The sequence below is a fragment of the Zootoca vivipara genome, chromosome 5, assembly GCF_965207765.1.
Source record: "Zootoca vivipara chromosome 5, rZooViv2.hap1.1, whole genome shotgun sequence".
Lineage (NCBI taxonomy): Eukaryota > Metazoa > Chordata > Lepidosauria > Squamata > Lacertidae > Zootoca > Zootoca vivipara.
The window spans coordinates 81491379-81512329 of record NC_142588.1 but is presented as its reverse complement, the minus strand read 5'-3'; the positions used below and the strand labels follow the sequence as shown (position 1 = coordinate 81512329).

The 20951-nt window shown below is 39.9% G+C and overlaps 1 protein-coding gene and 1 long non-coding RNA gene across 32 annotated transcripts in view; one reads left to right on the top strand and one right to left on the bottom strand.

Annotated features, from left to right (window-relative positions):
• Positions 1-20951, top strand: part of MECOM (MDS1 and EVI1 complex locus) — a 480916-nt gene that overhangs the window by 399924 nt on the left and 60041 nt on the right. For 27 of the 31 annotated variants that reach the window (XM_088669185.1, XM_088669184.1, XM_088669183.1 and 24 more), the window contains one exon: positions 2907-3041. In XM_088669185.1, coding sequence (XP_088525311.1) covers positions 2907-3041 — 135 coding nt within the window. Of the gene's footprint in view, positions 1-48; positions 289-897; positions 1291-1614; positions 1764-2906; positions 3042-20951 lie in introns of those variants that run through there. The other 4 variants (XM_088669187.1, XM_060274397.2, XM_060274395.2 and 1 more) reach the window with 4 other exon arrangements.
• Positions 3039-7854, bottom strand: LOC148685753 (uncharacterized). Its single transcript, XR_015949896.1, has 3 exons — positions 7730-7854; positions 6848-6893; positions 3039-3765 (listed from the first exon to the last, which is right to left on the bottom strand). It is a non-coding gene; the product is annotated as an uncharacterized LOC148685753 (long non-coding RNA).

The following is a 20951-nucleotide window of genomic DNA, read 5'->3' as shown; positions in this document are numbered from 1 at the left end:
TCTCTGGCTCCCCACCTTCCCCGCGCGCTCTCAGTGGCTCTCATCTCTCTGGGGCTAGCCTCTGTCTCTGGGGCAGAGGGACGGGGCGGGGGGCAGTGCGAGATGCGTGTCCGGGATGGGTGGTGGGTATGCCTGTCTGGCTGTCCCAGGTAAGATGTAGCTGGCCCAGATCGAGATACTTGGCAAGCAAGCCCGGTGAGATTTGGCCTCAGGTAAAGGTTACTTTAGCCTTATTGCTGTAGTAGTCGCAGGGTGCGGAGAGTGAAAGAGCAGCATCTGCAATTGCAGGTTTGTTGTATCACTGTTACTGCAGTTATTTCAGAAGTAAATAAATTAAATGTAAAACGAGAATAAATGGTACGTGGCTTGGAGCGTTTGTTGCTTTTTCAAGAGGCTTTAAGTGTTGTTTTTTAAGGATATTTGAGGAGGGGTCATGTCGCAACCATACCTCTGCTTTACTTTCCAGACAGAGCGAGGGGTTATATATGTTTTCTTCCTTTTAAAAATAACCAACAGGAGTTAACTTTAGAATATTCCACGAAAAAAAGGCAAATCACTCACTTGACATCTGATCGGGTAAGGAAGGAGGCAAGCAGGGGAAGCGAGCGATGTTAAGCGCAATAAGTTTTACGTCTCTACCGAAAGTGCACCAAAATGTTCAAACACAACGACTGAAAGGAGGAAAAAAAGAGAAACTAACTTAAAACCCTGGACTTGAACTTTACACTTCAATAGCTGAATTAATTCATTGGTGACAGTTGGAGTTGAAAGGAAGTCAACACGAAAACAAATTATATATAAAGGATTTAGGTGTGGAACTGGGAAGCTTTTTCTTCTTCCTCTCCACGTGCCTCCCCCCCCCCCGCCACATTTCCCGGAGCTCTCTTGATTAATTTACCTTCTGAACTTTGTATGGAGATCTGAACCGTTGGATCGCTTAATAAATTTGTGGGATGAGAAAGGAGTCAGAGGGTTTGAGTGCAGAGGGAAACAAGGGCTTGGAAGCAAGGCTCATCTTCTTCCCATACCTTTTATTTTTCCTCTGCTTTGAGTTTCAGAAAGGGGCCCGAATCAAAGAGCACTGGCCCTTGCAATCAGGCGTCTGCTTCTGCTTCTGCTTCTTTACTTTCTGCCAGATCTCAGGGCCATTTCTTTTAACCGAGGACACCATAAGGAATCTGCTTTGGAAACAAGTGTTTGTCAATTGCACACCACCACTGAAAGGGCTGGTTTTTATTTTGTTTATTTTGTTTTCTTCCCGGTGACCCAGTTGGAGGTTCAGGTGATGAGGTGAGGTTAGTGGGGTCAAGGTTAGTTTCATACTTTGGGATGTGAGACTTCGAGACTCACATTTTCTTTCCCTATGCAATGAAGATTTTTGACCAGAGTGTTTGCCATTGCATATGTAAAGAACCCAACACCTAGTTCACCTAGTGAGATTGACTTTGAAGTGACTTCCCCCCCTGGCAATCTCCAGCAGTCTCATTTTTTAATTTTTTTAAATTTTCTTTTGGTGCATGCCTCTTTCTTTTAGCAAATGAAATTGGTGGTACCCTTGTTGCTCTTAAGTGCCTCACTGGTTAAAAAAACACATGAGAGGCACTTTCTTAGTACAGCTTGCTTTGTGCCCTCTGCTTTGTCCTCTTGAAGTTTGTGGGGAGTTAATGATCTAAAGCTACTTCTGGGTGATTACCTGAACTCTTTGCTGAAACTGCTCTAGGGCTATGGAAATGTGCCCTCCAACTTTTGTCTTTAACCTTCAGGTGGACCTAGATAAAGCAGCTTTCCCACTGGGTTCATTTAATTACTGATTTGGAGCTGGTAGACCAGATTGTTTAGTCCTTGATAGGAAACTTCATTTGTTTTCATGAACTAAAATGATAAATAATACCAGGACATTCAGTTTGGAGGCCAGAACTGTTTGCTGTGGATCTGAACATGTGTTCAAATTCTTTCTCTGCAGTTTCTACCCCTTTCGGTTCTTTACAAACACACTTTTTATTGGGGTTTTTTTCAGTTTTAAAAAACTTTCCACTACCTACTGGTTAGCATGTTTGCCATAAGATAGGGAAAATGTTTAGGATGTATATTTTTTTAATTTAAATATTGCTCAGTTGAAACCTCAGGTTAGGCCTGTATGCTGGTAATTTGTGAAATTGCATGTATAATAATTAGCCAGTTACCATAATATTATTCTTATAGGACGGTGTTTATAAAGTAACCACCAGCAATCACATTAAGTTTGTTTATTATCCACATATCTGAAACCATTTAGGGGCATGTGCTGAACATAGCCACATTTCGAGCAAGTGTTTACATTTTATTGCATTTATTTTCTTTGGTGTGGCATAAGAGGCCCTATTATTAGCCAAATCCTGCAATTTGCTTTGATTAAAGAGTTGTGATTCAAGGTTTGCATATGAGAGGGATAAATGGGACATTAGGAGAAAATTAATTCCTCGAAACCTAAACTTTATTTAGTATAGACTTTTGAACGGAAAAGGCTTTATTAAAGATGGTAAACACGCATAATGCTAAAGGGCAACACCTTATATGTGGCTAATCATTTTTGCATCTGTTTGCTGATTAACAAGTTAACATTTCATAAAAATGATTAAAATCATGACTGTTCCCTTATGTGTTGAAAGCTTGCAGCACTTAATATGTTATTATAGTGATTATTCCACAGCATTTTGATTCTACAAAACATGTTGCGGGGAATGCTCTTACAATAGATTGATTGCTCCTTTAATTATTAGGCTTGTTTGAGCTAATCATTTTTGTGAAGTCTACTGAAGAAACCTATTTGTTTGTTTGAAGAGCTGGGATTTCTTTTTAATTAGTACAACTAGAACAAGAAACAAAACACAACATCAATTTATTGTTTTGTATTCTTTTCTTTCTAGATCTTGGATGAGTATTACAATGTGAAATTCTGCATTGATGCCAGTCAGCCAGATGTAGGAAACTGGCTGAAGTATATCAGATTTGCTGGATGCTATAATCAGCCCAACCTTGTTGCATGTCAAATAAGTGATCAGGTATGTAGTGAACATTTACTGGGCTTACTTTTAAGAGCTTTATGATATCCTTGGGGGGGGGGACAGAATAGCAGCCAACCAAAAGTTGTGGACGATGTGGTCTATTTGCTGTTTATGCGTACATAAATTGAAAAGCACAGATGCGAAAAGCAGAACAGGGGTGGTGGTGGTGGTTGCCTTTAAAGCAGCAACAGTATATGTCTCACCTAATATTTGTCCACTTATCCTTTTTATGTCAAGCATGGGTCATGATCTTTATATCATGGGTCATGATCTTTATATCACCCAAACATATTTGAAGTGGATATATTCCTCTTTGTTGCTAATATTTTCTAGCTAATTTTCTGGTCAAATAGGGCACCCAGTTGTCAAGTTGAAACTTGTGAAATACTCTTCTGTATCAATCTCAGTGAAGAAAGGTGTAAAAGTACTTCTCCAGTATCCTCTATCAGCTACCTATCAATATCCAGGCATATTTTCCCACTCATTGCACATTTTATACCCCTCTTTCTGAAGATCATTTCCCACTTTTTCCTTGATAATTTACAACAGTATTGGAAATTTCTATCTGTATAGGAATGGGATGTTAATTACATTTGTTCCTTTAAATAGCACTTTGGAATGCAGCCAGATAAAATAATGAAGGACATTTTGCTTTGAAACAGTATAATGCTGTATTATTCCTCTTTGCATCGCCTCTTCTCCAGGTTCTGCTTAACTTGTACTGTAAATGTAAAATAAATACAATAATGTGATTTTTTAAAATTAATGTAGTTAGAGGATTTGAGGACCATTGACTTTTAAAGCAAACACCAAACTGGTTAGAGCAGGGGGCTATGGATTATGTTAATATTTGGTGTCAATAAAAGCAGTGCAATCCTATTAATGTCTACCGAGAAGTAACCTGGGTAAGCATGCATAGGATTGCAGCCTAAATAGGGTAGGTTGGTTATAACATTGATTTAATTGCCTTGGCATGACAGGGTAAAAGAAAGAAAAAATCACAAGTACACACAAAGTTTCGATTCGAAACAATTATTTTCAGTCAAATTATTTACCTTGATATACTCAGTGTTTTTATGCTCTGCCCTTCGCAGAATTTCACATATTTACAAATAACACAAGCAAAATCTTTTCCAAATTGGGGTCAGATATCTTCAAGCCCTGACTTCTTAAAGCCTCCATATTAAAGGCATATAAGATTGAGCAAACAGAATTGGCCACTATTGGTTTTTCTTGCCGACCACATGGTTCAAGTAAAGAAGCAATAAAGGCCATTAGCAAATGAAATATACATTCTGAAAGTTGCAGTCTGGTTTGCAGAGAAAAATGATCCATCCTGAGATTGTGCAGCCGCTTACAGAAAGGAAACGCCAGTGTTGTGCTCAATTTATTTTTACATATAGTAAAGCTTGGCTGGGAAAAAGAAAGTGAATTTAGTAAATAAATCCAAATGGATTTAAGGGGGCAATTGCTAAGGGCTTGCATCTTGATAATGTTCTAAAAATAACAAAACATATGTCAGATTTAAACAGAAATATGTTTAAAACATGTAACACTTGCTCCAACCTATGCACACAGTTTGGAATTAACATCACAGAACTTGTTACTTTTTAATGTTTACATTTTTCACAGTTGGTAATGGCACCTGTACTACTGCCAACAAGTTCTTTTCCTAATTCACTGGAGAGGTATTTATTTTTGCACCATCCTGCACCATTTGCAGATATATATTTATATAACTGATTGCTCTTCAAATCTGCAAATGAAAAAACCACTTGCCCTTTGTGTAGTACACTGCACAAGATATGCAAGGAACATGAAAAATAGATTGAAAGTTAATTCATATCTCTTTACATGGTCAACAATTACACATATCTATTCTAGTGCTTAATAGCATGGGCCACAGGCCACCAAATACTAATATCATAAACACATGATTGGAACTTTACTTCAAAGTAAACTTGTTTAGAGTCAAGGTATAAGTTGGTAAATGTCATCTCAAGCCTTAAAGTGAGCTTTTCATGCGGCGAGACACCTCTTCTCCATTGTTTTACCTCAAAAAGGGAGAGGTAAAAGTAAACAAACTGTGAAATTGATATTATGTGTGTATAGATGCAAAGTAATGACTCTTGAAAAGGGTGCTTTTTCTGCGTATAACGTGTATGGATACACATCACTCTAGGTTCTTGGCAGTCCCACACACCACAATAAAACCTCTCTGATAAGGCATTAAAACAGAGAGAATACATCCAGAATTTGCAGATGGCTAGAGAGAATTTGGTTTGCATTTCAGGAGGTCCAAGGAAGCATAGGTATGACCATGCAGTGCTAAACACAAGGTTTAAAAAGCTGACTGGAACCATTTACCAGATCTGTTGTTTCACTCTGTTTCTCCATGAGGAATAAGGCCTGCCAGTTGGTGAATTAGTCCTACTCATCGCCTAATGAACACCCCAGTTGACTGAGATATATTATTAACTATTGAGACCAAGGACAGCAGTACTTGATCAGCAGTAATTGTGTTAACCTCTAATTACCTCAAATTACCTGCCAGATTCATTAGCAAATCCTGTACTTTATCTGGGACAGGGGAAAGTTGTTGCTGTCAATGTGATGAAACAAGGCCGAATTCACATTTATAGCGCTGAAGGCAAGATAAACTGAAAGACAGACATGAGCCCTAGACTGCTGGAGGGTTTCAGTTAGGTCTCCAGCCTTTACAATCTAGCCACTCAGCAGAGCCTTTATCATTTAACACCTAGGGAAAGAAAAACAACTTTTTGCTGTTGTCTGTGCTTAAGCCTTTCTTTTTTTATTTGTCAAAGTGCTTTGCTTCCCTTCTTCCACTGTCCTCCCCCCACCCGTTTTCTTGTCCAAGGTCAGGTTTCATCACTTTGGAACAACTTTACAAAAGGTCTGGGTTCCTTCTTATAACTATATAAATAAGCCCTACTAAGATGAACAGCTCAAGAATAATGGGATGCAGTCAAAACATGTATGCTGAGAGCAACTCATATTTCATTTGATTGGATGTAGAACAGGACTTTTAAGACTGGATGGGGATAGATTCCTTTTCCCCTCCCAATAAAGTTGATCTAGAATTTCCCAGCGCTGTCCTATTATCTCCTGTCATGTCTAATAAGTCTTAAAAGTATGTAATTCAAGATGTTTGCAAATAATGAATTCCAAATACTGTGCAATAGGTTGTTATATTGGTCGTCGTCCCGCACCGTTCCAGGGTACTACCGTTTTTTACAGTGTGCTGTCTATAGGATCTTGTCATCCGTGTTTCTCAGTGGAATGCATTTTTTTGGGTGGGGGAATCAGTTTGGACTTGACAATAGCTTGAGCAAAATCGGTAAAAGTTTCTTATTGTGTTTTGGGACAAGTCTGCGTGTATCTTTGCATACTAAATCTGCTTTCTTACAGTTTGCCACTCATTGGTTTGTAACAAATTTGTGTCTGCTTCACATAGGTTTTCATGATTGATTGAATACAAGTTTGTTTTCCCTTTTTTAATGGATACAATAACTTTATTAATATATACTGAATTTTGAGATTTGGAGAACTGTAGCCTTGAAGAGATTGGTTTGTGTGAGACAGTTTGAAAGTACAAATTTGTGGTATCTTAATGTTTAAATAGCTGTTTTCCAGGTGGTAGTAAATTATACATTCTTTATGTTACGGTTTCCAGAATTCTCAAGGGAAGTAGAGCAGTCCCCATACCTCATGGAAGTAGACAGCTTATACTGGTGTTACAGTACATCACTACATTTTTTTCATCAGCCATAAGACAAGCGTACCTGTTTTTATCCAGCACATATTGGAAGGGTATGCATGATGTTGATCCTAAAAACACAAAAGTTTAAGCTTGAAAGAATTGAAACCAAACCTCATGGAAAAGAGAAATATTAAATTACAGTCGTAGATATTTCACAGTCTGATCCTCTGCATGTCTATTTGGAAGTCAGTCCCACTGAATTCAGTGAGTGGGAATTCACATTTACTCCCAAAAAAGTATGTAATCCTAAGCGCATGTACTAGGGAGCAATTCCAATTGAGAACAAGTTTATGATTGTACTGTAAAATATAACTATAGCGAAGTCATTTTTTATTATTATAAGATAGCAGAATGTTCCATAAGCTTCAACTAGGCCATTGACTGCTTTTTGAAATCCAGTAAGGGGGCATGCAACATTTTAAATATTAAAAACATATGTATTATGCGTGTATTTATATAACACTAAATTTCTTCATATGATGGAGAATCATGAAAATAAGAAATGCATCTTTAGTTCTCATGCCAAAATTAGACTAGTAGATGGGTTTTAGCTTGCTTTGTATTACAAAGACCATGTTTTACTACTCCTGGTTTTGTTCTACTGGGAATAAACATGGTAGGGCTATTATACAGTCAAACAAGTATAATGCAACTATTTAATTTTTTTATCAAGTTCCTTCCATTATTTTAAAACACTAGTGCATTAGCTTTAAATAGTTTTGAAACACATTGCTTACACACACAAACACAGGCCGCCTATTTAATTAATATTTTGTATTTTTGAAGATACATTTAAGCTAACCTTATATTTGCAGCAGCTTCATTCTATGGCTCAAGTCTGCCAACAACTGCTTACATTCAGCCTCATCCACATATATTTGAATTTAATTAGTTTTAAACATACATGCCTGGATGCCAGTGCTGTTCTTTTAGAGGCATTTTCTTGTACATGATGGGTATGATCAGGCATTGTGTTAGTCCATTTTTTCACTGAGTTCTTGACTGTGGTTTAGGATTGGGAGTTTAGCCTGAATACAGTGCTCTGGACAGTGCTGCTGCTCTTAGTAAGTCTACACAGGAAAAAGTGGGTTGTAGGTTTCAGTAGTCTGCTGACCCAACTGCCTTGAAACCAGCAGTTCCACTATGGCTTTTTCTAGTGACTGTTTATGGTATAATATGTAGAAATGGCACTATGTACTCACAAGTTGCATTACAATTTCCTGTAAACCATTTGGAAGTCATACTGATTTGCATACATAGTTAAATTTATTATGTCTGTATGCAAGCAAATGAACATTTGGACCAGGAGTAGGCAACATTAAGACTAAATCTGAATCTAGTTTACCATGATTAATTCCCACTGCCCCAACTGAGGAAGTTATGTTCTGTCGTCATATAGTAATGTTACCCACAGAGGACAATTGGGGAGAGATCACCAGGAGGTTTGGGCTGGGTGTTCATCAGTATGCGGATAATACCCAGCTCTATCTCTCTCTTAAATCAGAACCAGTGAAGGCGGTGAAGGTCTTGTGTGAGTGTCTGGAAGTGGTTGGAGGATGGATGGCGGCTAAAGGATTGAGGTTGAATCCTGACAAGACAGAAGTACTGTTTGTGGGGGACAGGAGGCGGGCAGGTGTGGAGGACTTCCTGGTCCTGAATGGGGTAACTGTGCCCCTGAAGGACCAGGTGCACAGCCTGGGAGTAATTTTGGACTCACAGCTGTCCATGGAGGCACAGGTTAATTCTGTGTCCAGGGCAGCTGTCTAACAGCTCCATCCGGTACGCAGGCTAAGACCCTACCTGCCCGCAGACTGTCTCGTCAGAGTGGTGCATGCTCTAGTTATGTCCCGCTTGGATTACTGCAATGCGTTCTACGTGGGGTTAACTTTGAAGGTGACCTGAAAACTACAACTAATCCAGAATGCGGCAGTGAGACTGGTGACTGGGAGTGGCTGCTGAGACCATATAACACCAATCCTGAAAGGCCTACATTGGCTCCCAGTATGTTTCCAAGCACAATTAAAAGTGTTGGTGCTGACCTTTAAAGCCCTAAATGACCTTAGCCCAGTATACCTGAAGGAGCATCTCCACCCCCATCATTCTGCCCAGACACGGAGGTCCAGCTCTGAGGGCGGTTCCCTCACTGCGAGAAGTGAGGTTACAGGGAACCAGGCAGAGGGCCTTCTCGGTAGTGGTGCCCACCCTGTGGAATGCCCTCACATCAGATGTCAAGGAAATTAACAACTACCTGACTTTTAGAAAACATCTGAAGGCAGCCCTTTTTAGGGAAGTTTTTAATGTTTGATTCTATTTTTAATATTCTGTTGGAAGCCGCCCAGAGTGGCTGGGGAAACCCAGCCAGATGAGCGGGGTATAAATAAATTGTTGTTGTTGTTTGGGGGGGGGGAGGAATAAATGTTTTCAAGAGGCAGCATGGATTATATTCAGAGGCCTTGCATTGACCACTCTTGCTTTAAACTTCTGTTGTGTCCTGAGATGCCCTAAAATTGGAAGGAAGTTTTCAGAAATCTTAAGTCATTTCAAAACTTGCCAGTGCACAATGAAAGAACTTGGACAGCTAGCGTTTAATAGGCACAATCAGACAAGCATGCCGTTCTTTCTAAGTGAAAAGAAATTTGTTGATGGGAGATTATCTTATAATCTTTGCAAGCATTTAAGAAATAATAGAGAGGATTAAAGATGCCTACAGTGAAAATGCTAAGCTGTAATTCACTCAGTGGTTTCTGCCAACTCCTTTTGTTCGTTGTTGTTGTTTTTCTTTTAAAACTGGTAGAAGAAGAAGTAAGAAAATTCACCTTGAATTCTACTCAAGGTGGGATTATGTTGATTAATTTACTTAATAAAGTTCTGTGTAAACATATTATTGTTAAGTATCCCCATTTTCCTGACACTAGGTGAAAGATTTGACATTTTGTTTATTGAGTTCTCTATGTCACACTGCATATGGACAGGTGTTTACACCACAATCAGCAAAACTAAAACTGGTATTCTCTGGCATGGTTGTTGTATCCTCGTTTCAAACGGTGAAATATACCGTATTTTTCCACATATAAGATGCCTCCATGTATAAGACGCCCCTATTTTGGGGGACTCCAAATTAAGAAAACACCCCTCAGCACTACCCGTGTATAAGACGAGCCCCAATTTTAAACCCTTTTTTGGGGGTAAAAAAATCCCTAGTCTTATACACGGAAAAATATGGTATATCATGGTGACTGAAACAATTGTCCATCATAAAAGCTGGCTTGCCACACCAGATACAAGGCACATTGAGCAAGCAAGGGCAGGGGAGGAAATGGAGGGGAATTAGTGTAGGATTCCCTCTGCTAATAACAATAATAAGTTGTTAATGTGCAGGACCATTCTATACACTGTTACTTAGGAAAAAAAGTCTCAGTGTGCTGAATGGAGCATACAGTACTCTTAAATAAGTGTGCATCAGATTTTGACTTCTACATATGTGGGTATGTTATAAGCTTTGAAGTTAACAGAAGAAGAAGCATAATAGGATGATCAAAAAACAATTGGATATGACCTGAAGTTGTTTTACTGGTTACTATTTAAAATGTCTGTACAATTTTTTTCAGATACATTGTCCAAAGCAGTTAGCGAATACACACACTGTGATACTGTGATATAATTGCTACAACTTTGACTTGGAGAATCTGCATTTAGGTCCCTCACTTGCCCACAAAGCTCAGTGAGTGAGCTGGCGTCCAGCCATTGTTTCTCAGCATAATTAGCTTTCAGGGTCGTTGTGAAAATAAAATAGCCACCCTGAATTCAGTGGTGGAAATGTGGGATATCAATTCAAGAACTTCAGAAGATAAGATCATTATAAAAAATATACAGTAAGCTACTAAATCTGAACAGCAAACTCAGTAGCACAAAATATTATATGCTGCTGTTTTCATTACATCTCAGAACAAGCCCCATTCCAGCAGGTCAGTCATGCAATCAGCCCTGAATGCTGGGACTCCATATACTTTAATGATCATATCTACCATCTCCTCCTTTTTGTTTTACATCAATCAATCAAAAGCACTTCCCTGGCAATAATATCCATTCACCAAGTCCCCAAAGCAAGGCTGAGAGATGGTTCTGGGGGCTATTCTACAACTTTCCAAATCTTTTGTCTTTGGAGAATCGTGAAACTCTCAGCCTTTCCCAGAAATGCTTAATATATATTTTTTGTCAAACTGCTGTGCAGCAGTTATAATCTGGTTTTCATATACAGTATTTTATATTTCAACTATTTTATCCTGCTAGTTTTATTGTGTTGTGTTTTTAGAGTGTTGTACCTGCTTGTAAAAGCCCTGCAGCCAAGTTTGGGAGATGGTGTGGTTTTGAAATTGTCATAAATACTGATGAGTGGCTGGCCAATTCTTATCATGGCATGCTCAGGACTGGAAATTGTGTCAGGTTGGGTGGATGCTGTTGGATTAAGGTTGATGCAGACCTATCCCATACCACGATACAGCTTTTTTTAAAAAGAAAGAAAGAAAAGAAACAAGGATATGTTTCCATACTATAATTCCTATAGCATGAGTCATAGTGCAGACATAACCTAAACTGATTATGTCCACAGAGCTGAAACATTTCACAGAAGTAGGTGCAGCAAACTTGCATGGGCTGTGGTGAGCACATGGAGTACTTTATTCCTACTGTGTCACTTTGCTATTCTTTAAGAACAGAAGAATTGTGTTGCCGGATCAGACCACTTTCAGTCTAGTTCAGCATCATGTTTCTAACAGCAGCTAGCCAAATACCTTTGGAAGTGCCCAAGTAGGGCATGAGGGTGACGATGACCATGAAGGTCAGTGTAGGAGCAATTTGGAATTAGAGCCTTAAAACTTGAGACATGGAACAGGATATGGTACAGACTTGCATGTTGAGAGGAAAATCTCCATTCTGAGACATGTCTTGCAAGAACAAATGTGCATGATCTTCATTGCCATTTGTTTCTGTAGTTTTGTTTTAATCCTGCCCTTGTCTTTATGAATGTGGGACTTAGAAAGAATGGTAACATCCTGTGTATGTACACATCCATTTTGGCTTTTATAACTCAGGCTTCCCATGCCAAGCAAAAAATGGTCACTTACGCAACAGACAGATATGCTGCCATCATGTGTCACTTGTGTCCTTGCCTTTCTTTTGGGTAACAAAGTGATGTTCCTGTCAAAGTTGGCCTATTATATTTTCAAGAATTAACTGGCCCTCATGAGGTCACACCTACACATGTAACTTGCATTTTATCACTCTGAAAGGACATATGCAAGAAATTACACATTATCTTTTTTGTATGAATATCTAACTTCACCCAGGTGGAATCTACACATATATAAAAACTGTTCTGAAAATGCTTTTTTAAAAAAAGCGTTTTTAAAAATACCTTGAATTTTCCATAAGGCTCACCATCACCATCTAGTGTCACATTGTGTATTGCACTTAAAACACATTAAAACATTTTATTTGCAGCTGTATAGCTGAGACCCCAGTATTTGAGAGGAAATCTCACCCCTTCTCAAGGATAGGGTGAAAGCTTTCTGTATAATATCTGAAAGAGGAATTAAATGTTCACATAATTGGCCTGGATAGCTGGTTAGAGAGTAGTGCTGATAATGCCAAGGTTGCAGGTTTGATCCCCTTATGAGACAGCTGCATATTCCTGCATTGAAGGGGGTTGGATTAGATGATACTCAAGGTCCCTTCCAACTCTACAACTCTGATTCTATAGACCCCTAAATGGCTCCCCACCCCCCTTTATACATACCTTGCTTCCATAATGGCACTGCACATGGGGCTCCCAGGCAGTCTTCCATCCAAGCACTCATAAGACCCAGACTTGTTTGCAATGACATGGGGGCTGCCTCATTTGTTCATCTGTATTACAGCGAAGACCTGATGTCTGCTCTTTACTGTCCAGTCTATCCAGCTCATTTAGTTGGTGACTGTACCACTCTCTTCTTTTGTGTGTGTGAGAAATTCAGAGCTTTGGTTTTCTGTTTTCAGAATTTGCCCACTCTGCTACTGCTGTTACACAACCACACTTGGGTATCCTATAAGTCAGCCTGTTTGTCTAGAGGTGGTGTAGCCCTAACACGGGCTGCTAACAGACTGCAATGCCCCAATGTCTGAGGTTATACCCTGAGGTTGCATCCCTCTCATTTCATTGCTCTTTTGTTCCTTCCCACGGCATTTCAGCAGTTACAGGAAGATCTGAGTCTGAGGTAGGAAGAAAATGGAACACACACCCACCCCCTCAGATCAGTATTTGAGCATTTGCATTCCATGGGCACAACATGCAGCAGAGGAGCATTGGATTGGGGAAGCGGGAGAGACAAATCAAAACAATTTACTTGTAAGTCAACATGCTAGCTTGCTGTTTCAGGCAGACTGTTGAAATCTTAGCCCTATGATGATATCATTTAGACTGCAGGAGGCTCTGAACTGTGTGGATGAGTGGACTGAGCCTCCATTCACCACAGGAAGAGGAAGAGTTGAGTGTGGCCCCATTTTCCACAGAGATCTGCTTCCCTGTCATTTAATGATAGGACAGAAGGACAACATGTACCAAAGCGCAAGTTAGCCTCCCGCTGCACTGAGGCAGTCCTGCCTCCCCCCTGGCCCCGTCTATGATTTGCAAAGTGTAAAAGGGCCTCCCTAAGGAGATATGAGGTGCAATCCCTTCAGCTCAAATTAATTCTGAGTTTTGAATGGATAAGAAGGAATGCCAGCCCTGTTATCTCTTCCCCATCCCCTTCATATCCCATTCATTGTAGTACAGGGAGTTCTAGTGATGCATTGAGAATTTTCATGTGTCACTAAAAAGAGCCCCTTTGGGAGAAGTGTGAGTTAATACATGTTAAAAAGCAGGAGACAGCTTTTAAAAATCTGACAGTACATGCTGATCAGTTTAAGCAAGAGGTGGGTAGTTTGTGGCCATTCAGGTGTTGTTGGACTTCAATTTCCATCAGCTGCAGCTAGGATAAGGAATGGTGAAGGTCGGATGATGGGAGTTGTAGTGTAGCAACATTTGGAGGACCACAGGTTCCCTGCCCCTGGTTCAGGCTTTGTATTTGCATTGCAAATGAAAAAGGGGAATTTAAAAAAAGTGATTCGTGGCTTACACACTTTTAAAGGTTAAACTTCCCTACAAGAAACTGAAAATTGTACTCAAAGGGCCAAATAGTTCCACTAGTGGAAGCCAATCTGAGGCCTTCTGCTAGATAAATGGGTGGGTTGGGTGTTTTTTTGTTTTTTTTTTGCCCTTCTCCTCCCTCAAATTGGCTGGGCTGGGTAGGGCAGGGACAGGGTTGGAGGAAACCCCAGAAAGCATGCAGGGGGACGATTCCAAAGGGTGGCCATGTGCCCTACTTTACATAAGACATTCCTCTAGTAGAAGAGAGATTTGGTTCAAGTCTGATTTAAAGATAAAGAATCAGAAGAGACCTTGAAACGGCTTGTTAACAGTTAACACCTGGATATTATACAGATCACCTGACCACAGCCTTCTCCACTATGGTGAGATGTATCATACTTTCATTTACATGATTTACAAGTCAACACTCTAAGATCATGGAGGTTGAGTAGAGTGATTAACATTTGAAAATTCATCTAAGGCTGCTGTTCTGTTCCCATATAAGTGTTTACTTAAAGTAACTTTTCTAATAAACAGGTTTAGGGTTGTAATATTACTGACTTTAATGTGACTGAGCACTGTTTGTGCAGGGGGGGGGGGAGAATGTAATGCAATCTAGTTTTGGCTGTACCTGCCTCTGGTCTACCCAGGTATAAATGGGCTGTATTACCAGTAAATTAAATTCTGCTCACAGTAGACCCAATGAAATTTAGGAACCTAAGTTGTGCCTACTAATTTCAATGGGTCTACTCTGAGTAGGACAAGCAGTAAACACATTCCAGTATGTTGAGATGTTTTAATCATAGCAGGCGATAAACGTTGAGACATAATTTTGGACTGTAATCTCAAGAGTTGGGGGATGGAGGAGAACATTTGAGCATCCTTTCAATCTCAAGACATCCAGGTGTTCTACTTTGGAATGTAAGCCTTACAATATTATTACACTACTATGCTCCAAGTGATAAAAATGGAGAACTTGCACTTTAAGAGACAATAGCTGTAACGGAAAGGTATGGTTACTATAAATTCAAAGCCTAGCATTTTATTTATGCTGAGAACAGCATAAGGTGTGTATGTATACCGTATGACAGCTCAGCTTTGTACATTTAATGAGATAAGTTGGGAGAAGGTTCTGTTGATAGGTCTTACGTTATCAAAGCAATAATAAACTTTAAAGCCACCTTCCTTCACTTGCTGTAACAGTAACACCCATATCCTTTATGCACTCCTGTGCTCGGCTTAATTACTTGGGAGAAAATGTGAAATGAATATAAGCTACTCATTCTAGATGGACTATGTAAAGAAACAAGCCAAGTCTCTGAGTTGGGAGTGTTGGGCAATTTCATAGGCCCACATGTGCTCTGTATTCTTACATAATGTGCTCCAGGGCTGACCTCTTGAAATCAAGCCATGGGACTAAAACCTGCTGAAGCCTGGCTACTGAATTTAATACCTTAAGACCTGCCCAATCTCAAACTATCCTGGAAATGTTATGTTGCTTGATAGCCCAATCTAAGGCTTGAAAGTGCTGCTTTTTATTTCTTATCCCAGTGCTCCAAGACAAAGCATTCTGCACCTGCTCAAAGGCATCCTTATTACTCTTTTTATAGCATGTTCGTGCCTACCCTAGGGCAGAAAGGATGCCAGAGGCATTTCTGGTAGGGATAGTGCCTCCTACTAGAAGGATCAGGCAGGTTTTTCTGAAGCCTTTTGCTTTCTCTCCAGAGAGGAGTTATCCCTCTTTCCAGACCAATCCTGCCTTCTCATCTATATCCTTTCTAGTGTTTGTTTTGTGTCAGTTTTGTGATCTTTTTCCTCCCCTCCCACCTTTTCTTCTTCTGATAAATACCCCTTTCTCAGGGGTATAGCATTCCCCTTCAGACTTTTCCCTACATCTCCTGAAATGATAATTTGTCACTCCCTGCCCCTGCTCCTATTGTCAGAATGCCCCCCCCCCGAACTTGAGAGCTGGGCCGTTCCTCAGAGTGCTGCTGCTCTTCTTCTCTGCCCTGGGTGGTGGTGGTGGTGAGATGAACAACACTGCACACAGGAACGCTTCAGCTCTCCCCAAACTCAGCGAGAACCAGGGCACTCCTCAAGGTGTTACCACTTCTCTGCCCCAGAGCTGGGAGAGACTAGAAGCAATGCCACATGGCATAATTCCTCCCTCTCACCAGTGAGGGGGTGGGAGTGGCAGAAGCAGTGGAGGGGGTGGGAGTGGCAGAAGCAGTGGAGCAGGCAGGGCACCAGCTCTTGTGCTTCTGCTACCTGAGCCAGGTGCTTGACCTCATCTCATTGGTGGTCTGGCTCTGACCGGAGTGTGTCTGGAGAGCTGCAGAGACTGATCCTGACCCTTGATGCCTGATGGTTTGGCATGCTCTTTTCTTTCTTTCTTTCTTTCTTTCTTTCTTTCTTTCTTTCTTTCTTTCTTTCTTTTTAATTATCTTTATTTCAAAATTTTAGAAATACATCAGATCTTCGAAAATGAAATATAAAATACAAAATACAAATTAATGTTTTTGTGCTTCATATCTGGTTAAATTGTAACTCAAAGCAAAACTGAAATTATATAAATTATATTTACATCCAAATAATATCTAAAAATATGTTTGAATTCCACAAACAATCGATACTTCCAACCCTTTCCATTATACCTGGTTTTTTTGTTTATGTTTTTCACAGGTTTATTATTATTGAGCTTAATTCTTTTGTATTTCCTCACGTTTTATCCCTTTATTCATTTACCCTTACTAATATCGTTCTAGTTCTGCCAGTAATGAGTTACTAGTGTTGTACATTTTTAGGTATTCTCTGAAGATGATCCATTCTTTCAATACTTTTTGATTACCTGTACCTCGCACCCAGCCCGTCAATTTCGCTAATTGTAAATATTCAATCATTAAAGCTTGCCATTCTGTAATAGTTGGAAGTGTTTGGCATGCTCTTTTCAACCAGGTAGTTGCCCAGGGGACAACAGCCTAGAGCTCTGGGCCATTTCCCTGGGCCTGAAGTCTTTCACTTGAGCTGTTCAGGGCAGCCATTGGTGAATGCCTAAATGAGCATCACACTGTTCATCACTTCAGCTGGCCAGCGATAGAGCCCTTTGGAAACCTGGTCATTGCAGTTTTTGGCATTCATCTTGTGCTTCCCGTCTGCAACATTGCAGAGAATAGACATTCTATTGCACCATGGTCTTGGGGTTCAACTATTAGCATTCTCTTTCCCCTCTGATTCCTTGTATGATCCTGAAGATTTAGCAACTGTAGGCTTAGGTAGTCCTTGTGGCCTCATTATGGCTGTAGAGGCCATTATTTCAATGTCTCATTATTTTGTCTGTGTGAAACCTGTGGATACTTCCAGACCAGAGGAACTGTTGTTGCTATTTATCTAACAGTATGACAACTAAAAGACTCAAATGGTTGTTTCTGTTGTGACTGCATTGAACTCTAGGAAGGCTCCCTCTTAACACATGTATAAGCTCATGTAGGATTTATCAGTCCTGGGGTTCTACTGCTAAGGTAGAGCCAGTGGTTTCCTTGTAGCTGCCTGGTCACAAGGTCATTTTGCTGGTTGCAACTACATTGGTGAGCAGGGTTGCAGAGTTAGGAGTCTTTCATTGGACCCAAAGTTATGTGTTAACGCAAGGTGGTGACTGGGATCGGCTCTGTTCTTTCTCTGTTCACAGGCAGTAGTTTTCACTCTTTTTCTCATAATCCTTTATATTCTCACGAATGCAAATGGCACACACTGCCATTGGTAAGAAGAGCTCTGCGATACTAGCTGCGCAGAGCTTTGGAGTTTAAACTTTCTGAGACTCTTTTGTCTTCTTTCGCTCCCTAGAAGTGATTCTGCACTCAGTAGCCATCCTGCTTGCAGGAACACAGAGGGCTCTGTTGTTTTATTTGGATAGGTCTCGGGACACCTGGAGGTCTGATTTTCACTCTGAGGACTTACAGGTCCCTTTGTAGGAAAGTGAACTAATATCTATAGGCCACAATGTGTTGGTGAGGGGTGCCTGGAGAGGATCCTTCTCTCTCTCTTTTTGGATTGTTCAGGAAATGCATTTTCTCTATTATTTCAAATATTACAACTTCCTGGATAGGTTGAAGGTCTTTCATAATTCACGCTTCTGTTATTCTTTATGCATGCCAAATGCAGGCTGTTAAACATAAATAAAACTTGCAGTGCCCAACCAGGAAAAATAAACTGCCAAGTCTTGTCCATCCTCTAAAAGGAAATAGAATATATTTTCAAATTTTCTTCCTCATCACTATATTGCCATTTGGTAGCTTTTCTTTGTGGCTCTGTTACATTGATACCTATGATTGTTATTCTGAAATACAGTTCTTTTCATTTATTCTATGTTATTTTATTTCATTGTTGTAAGGCAATTTTCAGAATACAGTACAATTAAAATAGGATAGGAAGAAATAATTCTGCATTAACAGGACTATATGTGTTCTGGAATATAATTTTGAAATTCAGAATTTGGCAGCCTGGTAAGAACCTCATCTTTTTATTTTAAAGCAAATATCTAGTCCTTGAGGTCTAGATAGGCAATATGGCAGGCGAAGTTTCAGAAGCTAGTGGGTGTAAACAGGATTTTTCTAGGAGTTTAGAGAGCTACAATGCCCTGCATAGCTTTTCACTGCATAGTCTTCAGCAGTTTACATATCTACTCAGAAGTAAATTCCACTGAGTTCATTGGGACTTAACTGCATCAAAGTGTGTTTAGGATTGCAGCCTTAGCTCTGCAAAATAAAGACATGTTGGAAAATAATTTATACAGGTTCTAAAACTTTATTTTAAAAAACCCAAAACCTGTTAGCTTCCAATCAAAATAAGTGGAGCAGCATTAGAACAATGAAAGTTGGGGAAATGAAAGTGCCAGGGACTGCAAAGAGTAGACACATTTTAGGAAGATCAGCCCTTGAGATCAGGTTATTTTGCTTAAAGCTAGAGAAGCTACAGCTCAAGTGGTCACCAAGGGTTCTGAGTAAATTGCACACTCCTTTATCAGCAGAATTCATTCTTATGCTTGACTCTCATTTCTCTAGTTGTAAAAATTGGAATAATCATTGCCATAGCTCTCGCGAAGATGAAAATAGTATAATGTATTTTACAATCTGAAAGCCATCTTAAAATGATAGGTATTCATAATGATTGCATGCTATGTGCAGCAGTCTCTTGGAGTTTCATTTGAACTAGGGCCCCGTTAACAGGACATAGATTATGAAATCTTCCATCCTGGAATATGAGAAGGAAAAATGTGAAGCCTGCCGACCTATGCACAGTTAGGAATAGGCTCTATTGAACTCTGAGTGAACATGCAATGGCTTAGGCTACATAGGAGGAAGTACACATCACTGTACATATACAGAGTGCCTTTCTTTCACCAGTGAGCAGTCATAGCCAAGGCCCACATTTCTGGGATGAGAGGGCTGAGTTTATTGTTCAGAATGTATGTGTCTAAGGCAGATTTTAGCTCTAGCACCTTTTCCCTTTTGAAAGTTAATATCTGGGGCTAATGGTCTGAATGAGGCAAAGGCCTGTTTGTGACGTAGAAAGCTCAATTCCAGCACCTTGAGGTCTGAAATGTCAGTGGTCATCTTACAGAAGTAATGGTCACTGTTATTAAGAGCCACTATAAAACTGAAAGTTCAGGGCTACCATTAAGTAGTATATCATATTACTCATATATTGAGAAATGCTATTTCAAAGGCAAAACGCTATGGAATAAATACACTTGGGTTTAGCTTTGAGACAATGGAGAGCTCGTGTAAAATGGATACAGGGTGAAAGTAATTTTTAAACTTTTATTTCCAGAGTTTTGTGACCCATTTTGGCTCCTTTACTTGATGTCCTTCCATAGCTTTTTTGATTTTTTTTAAAAAAGACACCATTATATCAGGTCCAGGAAAAAAATATCCCTGCTTTCCAGAAGAGGGTAATTCTGTGTGTTTTTATATAAAAAGAAGAGTGAAACATATGTGACGTTAGGAGTGCCTATTGCAACCATATTAAAATGGCTAGCAATCTCTCTCCCCACAACCCACCCCAATTCTACTAGCATAAAATTTGGCACAAACATTTTGAGGTCAGATATTACATGTGCTTTTGTTTTGTTTGTCAAGAAATAGTAGGACTGTCAATAGCTATCAGCCAGGATAGCTAAATGAAACTTCCATGTTCAGAGGCAGTACACTGTTGATTATCAGAAGGCTGCCAAATGCCTCTGGGAAGCTCAACCGTGTGGCATGAAGGCAATAGCCTTGCTCTGTTCCAGGCACTTGGGGAAGCCTATTGCACTTGCAAGTTTCCCAGAGGCATTTGGCCAGCCCTCCTTGGAAGCAGAATCCAGAACTGGATGGACCTTGGGTCGAATACATAGGACAGCTATTAACGTTATGTGCTTGAAGTTTTGTGATTAGGTGACACATTTTTACTTTTACATGTATTACAAAAATGCATTCAATCTCAGTTTCAAAGGGGGGAAAAACGTGGAAGTGTTTTAGCTTCTTAGTGTCTCCTGTAAAGCAAAATGTAATACATGATTGCAACAGAAAGGATGTCAGTTGCATGAAATTAGAGTACTGTATGTTAATTAGCTGCCCCATTCCACCCTTGCAATGCGTATGCTGCTGCTCTACCCTAATCTAGAGATCAAGGATCCTATGTTGTTTCATGTGCAATTTGTTTGAAAATCTCCATATATGTGTGTATGTGTGTTAAGCCGCTGATACATTGTACTTCTTAAAATCTGCTCTTTGGTCTCAGTCAGTTACATGATAGCAAAGGAAAATAGCATTAGTTTCAAAATTGCAGACAGTGACTTGCTTGACAGCAGCCCAAAGAGGAGTCCTTTCCCTTAAAAGTGAAGCAGGGAAGGCTTCCTAGTTCTGTCTCTCTGTCAGAAGAAGAACTCCTTCTCAATTTGCAACCTGTGAACAAGACGCCTGCACAA